Source organism: Enhydra lutris, unplaced genomic scaffold (genome assembly GCF_002288905.1).
Source record: "Enhydra lutris kenyoni isolate GAN:26980312 unplaced genomic scaffold, ASM228890v2 scaffoldscaffold37, whole genome shotgun sequence".
Classification (NCBI taxonomy): Eukaryota; Metazoa; Chordata; class Mammalia; order Carnivora; family Mustelidae; genus Enhydra; species Enhydra lutris.
In genome coordinates, this window is record NW_019154121.1 from 32,255,155 (window position 1) to 32,263,466 (window position 8,312).

An 8,312-nucleotide genomic window follows, 5' to 3' on the forward strand; every position below is an offset into this window, starting at 1 on the left:
TTCTGTAATTCATTCTCCTTTCCTGGTTCCTTGGCAAATATCTTCATTAAAGATTAACTTATTATTATTTTTTTTAATGATGCTGTGTAGTTGTTTCAAGAATAACTGCTTAATCCAACCTGATGCCTGATCCTTTTTATCACCATTGGTCTTCTTATTACCAGGGTCTTATAAGTCATGGCACCAGACAAGATTTGAAAGTATCTCCCAAATTGTACAAACCCCAGCAACCTGGTATGAGACCAGTCAAAGTGAATGTGATTGATTTTTCACCATTTGGAGAACCAGTATTCTTGGTAAGGAAGTTGGTTGTTAAAGCACCATTTCTGTTTGGGCAGCAAAACACCAGCAGTGATCTTGGGGATTTCTTTAAAGTGGAGCACTTACCAGCCCACTTCGGTGCCAGCGGGCGGCCTGGAGGGAGGGTCCCGTGCGCAGCCAGTGTGGAGCATCCCACGCCGCCGTGGAATGGATCTGAAAGTCTTTATCTTCACATACTTTGGGCTTATAGGAAAGTTACAGGAACCTGCCTGTCATATCCCACTCTTCCTTCCATGGCTCCATCCTCTCTCTCCCAGTCTGTGTGTGGATGTCCATGCTTCTGGGCAGGCGTGTGTCTGTATATTTAGGACATCAAGTGTACACATAGCCATTGACTGTCCTCATTGGGTCACACCCTCTGTGGGGCTGCCTTACTGCCTCTGCTGCTCAGCCTGTCCTGGGGGCATCCTTCAGGCTGGATCCTCAATCCACGGGCACTTCTTTGTTTTCCAGTACAGTAAACTCCAGCATCAGCCTTTTCTCCAAGGAGTCATGGCTGCAGTCAGAAGAAGAGTCCTGAGAAACTAAGATCTGGGCAGTGGGAAGTGCTTGCTGGGCAGTATCGATCCCCACTTTGAGCTCTGTCTGCTTATCTTAACCCTGTGCTGGCCCACATCCTTAATGCCAGGGCGACCCTGCTTCCCTGCACCCGCCGGTGGGAAGAGACCTGGCTTCTCTTACCCGTGAGGTTCACTTCTGTGCTCTACCCCAGAGTGCACAGAGCGTTTGTGGTGCTAACTCAGGCCTCTGCTCTTTCGGAGGAACCATGTGAAGGATCCCATATATCGAGTTAGAAAGGAGTTAGGCTTCTCTAAGCTAAAAATTGGGGCTTTTACTAAAGCAGGCAAGGGTGCCTAGGTGGCTCAGTTGGGTGACTGCCTTCGGCTTGGGTCATGATCCCAGGGTCCTGGGATGGAGCCCTGCACTGGGCTCCCTGCTCCGCGGGGAGTCTGCTTCTCTCTCTGCCTGGGCCTGCCACTCTGCCTGCCTGTGCTCTTTCTCTCTGTCAAATAAAATAAAATAAAATAAAATAAAATAAAATAAATAAATAAAAAATAGCTAGCTAGCTAGCCAAGTTTTGTTTTATAAAAATCTCAATTCAAGGGTGATATATAACCGTATTATTGGTTCAGGTTTATATAATCTTTTTAAGAAAGTGGGTTATTGATTTCTGTGGAGCCGATCTTAACGGCCTATGGTTGACTTAGCAATCAATATTCAACTTGGTTAGAGATAAACCCCTATTTATATATTTGTTGAATTTATTATTGGCTGTTTGGGGAGGGGGAAGGGGGTTCAAAGTGTATCAGGATCTCCAGGGTGAATGCTCAGCTCTGTAATTTGTGAGGACAGAGCTAATGCTCTGAAGATGTCCCTCTCTGGTGAGACTGAGTGAAAAGAAGACAGAACGGAGACCAGCAGTGTCCACCCCTGTCCCCAGGCCGGCTGCTCAGACGGAAGCATCAGGCTGCACCAGCTGACCTCCGAGCGCCCTGTCCTTCAGTGGGACGGCAGCACCGACGGCCACGCGGTCATAGGCCTCCACTGGTCCTTGACCAGACCTGCCGTGTTTCTGGCCCAGGATGACACGTCCTGTATTTATGTCTGGGATCTGCTGGGAAGCGATCTGGGTCCTGTAGCCAAACAGCTCATCTCCCCAGACAGGTGAGTCTGATGGCGCCTCCTCATGGGCACTACTTTTTAGAAGCGTCCTTGGGGGCTTATGGGTAAGGTTGCTACACTTTAAACTGTGGTTATTTATGTTTAAATTTAAACATTTTTATGTTTACATATTTAAGTAATATTTTGAAAACCACTTTGGAATATGTTATTTCATATTTAGTCCAGAATACTCTGTGGATTAAAGAGTTCACACTGTGCTCTTCCCTGTGATTATCATTCTTATTTATTTTTTCACTTATTTGAGATAGAGTGAGAACGAGAAAGAGAGCACGTGCCAGGGGGAGCAGCAGGCGGAGGGAGAAGCAGGCTCCCCGCTGAGCAAGGAGCCCGATGCGGGGCTCGATCCCAGGACTCTGAGATCATGACCTGAGCTGAAGGCAGAGGCTTCATGATGGAGCCACCCGGGCGCTCCTCCTCCCATGATTATCTTCCTATGAATGAAAGAAGGTTTTTGTGAGGTCCTTAGTCACATTCCTTTATTAGTCTTTTAAATTCAGTATTTGTCTGAGTGATGTGCAGAGTCTTCCTTTTAGTTTCTAAAAGGGGATGCCATGTGGGAGTCAGTAATTCACATCATTTCACATCAGTGTCATTCCTCTGCACTAAACTGATGTTCCCTTCAAACCAGCCCCGTGTGCCTCGGCACTGAGCAATGTGAAACCCATTCATGCGCGTGTGGATGTGCTTTCAATCATCCCGTTTTTGTTGTTTTGTTTAATTGAAGGTTGAAATATGTATCAAGTTTTCACTGCGAAGGGCTCTATTTTGACCCTGCTTTGTCTCTATACTTGTTTTCTTTCTTGAGATTTTCTATTTCTTGTCAATACATTCTCCTGCTGTGAAATGAAGTCTCCCAGCGACCTGGGGAGGACGGGGGCCACTCAGCTGTATCCCACACCCCTTTGTAGAGGAAAGAGAAGGACAAGCAGTGCTCAAAACCAGGGTATGGTTTGACAGACCATGAGGACACAGCAGTAAGACCTGGAAAGGGACACCTGGGTGGCTCAATGGGTTAAGCATCTGCTTTTAGCTCAGGTCATGATCTCAGGGTCCTGGGATCGAGCCCCACATCGGGCTCCCTGCTCGACGTGGAGTCTGCTTCTCCCTCTGCTCCCTACTTGTGCTCTCTCACTACCTCTCTCTCTTTCTAAGAAAAAAAATACCTGAAAAAATTAGGACCTGCATGTATTTACTGCAAGTACTAGGTTCACTTACATTATTCTTTTTTAAAAAATTATTATTTTGTTATGTTAGTCACCATACAGTCTGTCATTACTGTTTGATGTCGTGTTCCAAGATTCATTGTTTGTGTGTAACACCCAGAGCTCCATGCAATCCATGCCCTCCTGAATACCCACCACCGGGCTGACCCCTCCCCCCCCCCCCCCCCCCCCGAAACCCCCCGTTTGTTCTCCGGAGTCCACAGTCTCTCATGGTTCATCTCCTCCTCCAATTTCCTCCCTTCAGTTTTCCCTTCCTTCTCCTGATGTTCTCTGTGCTATTCCTTATGTTCCACGTAGGAGTGAAACCACATGAAAGTTGTCTTTCTGTCTGACTTACGTCACTCAGCATCATCCCCTCCAGTCCCGTCCGTGTTGGTGCACGTAGTGGGTGTTCATCCTTTCTGATGGCCGCGCGCTACTCCGTCGTGTATAGGGACCATATCACACAGCAATTCAGCGATGTGGCAGGATACAAAGTCAATACACAGAAGTCAGTTGCTTTCTTATACACTAACATGTAACTGTAGAAAGAGAAATTAGGGAATTGATTCCATTCACAGTAGCACCAAAAATCATAAGATACCTGGGAATAAACCTAACCAGAGAGGTAAAGGATCTGTACTCGAGGAACTACAGAACGCTCATGAAAGAAATCGAAGAAGACACAAAGAGATGGAAAAACACTCCTGGCTCATGAATTGAAAGAATAAACATTGTTAAAATGTCCACACTGCCCAGAGCCATCTATACTTTCAACGCCATCCCAATCGAAATAGCAACGGCATTTTTCACAGAGCTGGAACAAGCAATCCTACAATTTGTATGGAACCAAAAAAGACCCCGAATCACCAGGGGAAGGTGGAACAAGAAAACCAAAGCTGGGGGCTTCACGTTGCCTGATTTCAAGCCCTGTTACAAAGCTGCGATCACCAGGCAGCTGGTCCTGGCACAAGCACACAGCAGACCGGGGGAAGAGTAGTCTCCAGAAATGGACCCACTTACGTTATTCCAATCATTAAAAAATATATCATCAAAATCCAGACTGTGGCTCACATAGAAACACAGAATGCACACAGTTTACTCTCCAGAGCTTGTCCTCTTCTAAATAAAACAGGTGTGTGGGAGCACCTGCCGTGCGCCGGGCACACTGCGTGCAGCGGGGCGGCGGAACCGGCTGCCGGCTCGAGGCCCGGTGGGTCGTAAGCGAAGTAAACGAGCCGTCCCACAGCCTGTGACGGGAGAAGAAGGGCGGGATCGGGTGTGGATTTTCAGTGGGCAGGGAAGGAAGGTCTTACCAAGGATAGTCCTCCCGCCGCATGCCGTCGGTGCGGTGTCCGGATCTTGGGGGAGGGGGCAGCGAGCTGAAGCCCCATGGGGCAGGGGAGCTGCCGAGGCAGAGCAGAGAAGGACGTGGAACGTTCCTTCCCCGACGCCTCCCCGTCTGGGTAGTGGCAGTGTTAGGTGAAGGAGTCGTATTCCTAGAAAGGGCCCAGTGTTTCTCTGGCTGCAGAGAACAACAGAGCAAGAAACAGAGTCTAAAAGGCACGAGTTGAGGTAGAAGGAGGAACTGACCACACTTCGGAACTGACCACATTTCGAACCTGCAGGCTCATGGTCTGGGAGCAGAAGCAGGCGGGGGCGGCGAGTGTGCGGGGAGCAGGTGTGGCTCTGGGCCAGCGTGGAGGCAGGGGCAGCTGCCCACGGAGCCCGGACGGGGCCTTTTCTCCGCCCTCAGCTTGGGGTCCGTCGGGCTCTCAATCCCCAAGACATAGTACCTGCACCGTCCCACACGCACTGGGGCTTTGACCTCTGTCCTTGTGCTTTTCACGGAGCCCCGGCTTGGCGGTGGCCCGTGGAGCACGCCGTGTGGCGCCCGTGGGAATCACCGTCGCTATGCCGCGGTAGCCTCCGCGTTTGTCACCTGCTACTCATGCTTCCAAGCTCGTGGTGACTCAGCTTGGCCTGTGTTTTACAGTAGGCACGGAACGGCAGTGTTGAAGCACCGGGCAGTACTGAGTACTGGGTCAGCACACAGTGTAGTATTAGTGCTTCTCAGTGGCGCGTAACAGCCAGAGGTCATCACGTCCCATGCCCTCCGCCGCGCCCATCCCCCGTGAGCCCAGCTCCCCTTACCCCCCCTTCCAGCAGCCCTCTGCTCCCTGGAGTCTCTCAGGGTGTGCCTTCCTCTACGACTGTGATTTGTCATGGTTTGCCTGCCGAGAGCGGTGCCGTGGCACTCCAGCGTGTGGGACGTGGGTGGGTGTAGACTGACCGGCCTGCAGGGGCTCAGTCCAGTCCCTGTCGGGGTGGCTGTGCTTGCGTCACAGGGGCCTGGGAGCTGGACGAGTGTGCTTATGGGAGGGTGGCACTCAGACCCTCTGGGGCCACTGTGGGGTTTCTCTGCCACCTGCGACTACTGGCGTCCCCTGGAGGGGCTCAGTGCTCCCGTCCTGTGTCTGTCGTGGACCCCACTGAATCGTGGCCCCTGTGGGGGCTGGTGCTGGTGGCCCTGGTCATTAGGAGGAGACTGGAGGGGCAGGGGCATTGAGGTCGGTATGAGGCAGGCATGGTCTCAGCCTTCTTGGTGAGTAAAGGTGGGATGAGTGGGTGCCAGAGGCACTTTGAGGGTGCTGGGGATCCCTGACCAAACCAGGCATCAGGGGATCTAGTCGGGCTGGGAGAGATCTCTGGAGGCGACGCCACTGAGGCAGGTCTCGAAGGATAAGTGGGCGTGAACCAGAGGAAGACGGGAGGCACGAGGGTCCCAAGAGGCTGGCACTGCAGGTGCCTGTGGGAGCTGGGAGCTGGGTGGCCCGGAGCAGCCGTGGCCTGGAGCAGCCGTGGGCTGCACGTTGCTGAGCATCTGTCAGCAGCCTGTGAGGGGAGAGGTGCGAGGCAGGACTCGGTCAGAGAAACTCGTCAGTGAAGGGACGGGGGAGGCAAGGTCGGGGCTGTTGGGCTGGCTCTGGGTTCCTTGCTGGGTACTCGGGGGCCACTGGCATCCCGGAAATTTATTCCTTATTCCCTTTAGGCAGCTAATGGGCTTTTACCAAGTTTATTTTTATTTTATTTTATTATTTTTTTAAGATTAAAAAAATTTATTTGACAGCGAGAGAGGGAACTCAAGTGGGGAGTGGGAGAGGGAGAAGCAGGCTTCCCATTGAGCAGGGAGCCTGATGTGGGGCTCGATCCCAGGACGCTGGGATCATGACCTGAGCTGACAGCAGATGCCTAATGGCTGAGCCACCCAGGCAACCCTCTTTTACCAAGTTTAAATACAAAGTTTATTTTAAAATATTACTAATATAACTACTACTGTTCCCAACCACGTCCCATATTCTTTCCCCTGGAAAAAAATAGTTGTTTTTTTTTTTTTTCTGTTTCATATTTGTGTGTGTGTGTGTGTGTGTGTGTGTGTGTGTGTGTGTTTTGCTTTGTTTTTCAGAGATGGGATTGATTGGGAAAAAGTACTATGTTCCATTTAAAATTTTGGTATATGGCATTTTCTAACTTAGGAAGCCACAGTGTTCTTGACGCGTCATGATACTGGGTAGCACTAACTAAGTTTTATGCTTCCAAATCACTTTTGTTTTTAAGAATTTCTTGATATTGTTATAGCCTGCCTTCAACTTTGATCCTTTATTCTAAAGGTCAGGTACACAGGATTTAGCGTTTTTTAGCCTTCTGTCTGGTCACCAACCGTTCCTACTTGGTGGCCGTGTACTTGGAAAAAAGGCCGCATGATCTTCCTGGCTCCTCTCAGTGCCTAAGGATACTTTCTTTCCTGGCTTGCATCCCACAGACTATTTCCCTCACCCTATTTCCTGCAGCAAATCTCTCCTTACTTGATGAGATTGTGTTTATCTCCTTGTAACCCTACCTGTACCGAATGGTCTGAGGTCATCTGCCTTTAAAATCCTTCCTCCTCCTCTCTGTAAGTAAGATGGGGCTGAGTTATACCCAAAGCTCACGGCGGACTATTTCCTCAGTGCCTGGCAGAAAAGAGGAACAGGCTGGCCTGAGGGTCTCGCGCTCAGGGCGTTGACCGGGGTGGGACGCACAGGTGTCTTCAGACAGCGCACATCCGTCGTGACCTGTGACCCTCGTAAGCGCTCAGTCTGTAGAAACGTAGAAATGCATTTTCTAAGTGGTTTCTGTGGATCTTTTATGTTTATTTCTGGCCTAACCTTTCTTCTGACTATTACTGAAATTTTTAGAATTTAGCATTTAGTAAATGCTCTTTCCTCTTTCCTTGGAAGATAGATAATTTGGGGACTCATGATCACACAGCACGTGCTTCTTCCTTTCAGGCTGGTGGCCATGACAGTCGTGGGTGAAGCGGAGAAGGCCAACGGCAGCTTCCTGGCCCTGGTGCTGGCCAGAGCCTCAGGCCGCGTGGACGTCCAGTACCTGAAGAGGACGTGGGCAGCCCCCGTGGCAGACGAGCTGAGGAAGCTGCAGCTGCTCCTGCGGGAAGCCCTGTAGGGGGGCTGCAGGAGGGCGCGGTGTGGTCGTGGGGGCAGGGGTGAGGGCTAGATGTGACCCCCATGGGAGACAGGGGAACACCCCTGTGTATGTACATTGATGTAGAGAGAGGACATGTATTCTGTACGTAACTTATTTTACACGAATGTCACCTCTGTGTTCCCAGTAAATAAATCACTATTTTTTGAATGGAAACAACAAACACTTGAGTATATGCTGAACTGGAGAGGAAATGGTCAAGTCAGTTATGTTCTTCTCTGAGAATATTTCTACTTATTTTTAGAAGAGCTTTAAAATATTAGCACATTTATATTTTAAATACTCTACCATGAAAATGTACTTTAATGAATAATTTTCTTAGTCCTGCAGGAAAGGACATACTCAGGTATAAATTAAACAGAGTTATGTCATTGAAATGACCTCTGCCAACTGTTTTCTTAAAACTTTCTTGGGCTTCTTTTGGCATTATTTGAATGTCAGACACATTTTACATTATGCTTTAGAATTTAAAAATGTCTGTATAAAAATAACCCAAGGGAATAAATGCTCTTGAATTTTGCACTCAGTTATAACAGAATTTTGGGGTGAGATCCAAGAAAG

At 49.5% G+C, this 8,312-nt stretch overlaps 1 protein-coding gene across 2 annotated transcripts in view; it reads left to right on the forward strand.

The window, feature by feature from the left end:
* LOC111154368 (WD repeat domain 60) overlaps nucleotides 1–7,946 on the forward strand; it is a 67,744-nt gene extending 59,798 nt beyond the window's left edge. For both annotated transcript variants that reach the window (XM_022513918.1, XM_022513917.1), the window contains 3 exons: nucleotides 165–296; nucleotides 1,763–1,986; nucleotides 7,538–7,946. In XM_022513918.1, coding sequence (XP_022369626.1) covers nucleotides 165–296; nucleotides 1,763–1,986; nucleotides 7,538–7,712 — 531 coding nt within the window. In that variant the 3' untranslated portion in view covers nucleotides 7,713–7,946. The remainder of the gene's footprint in view (nucleotides 1–164; nucleotides 297–1,762; nucleotides 1,987–7,537) is intronic.
* The last annotated feature ends 366 nt before the right edge of the window (nucleotides 7,947–8,312 follow it).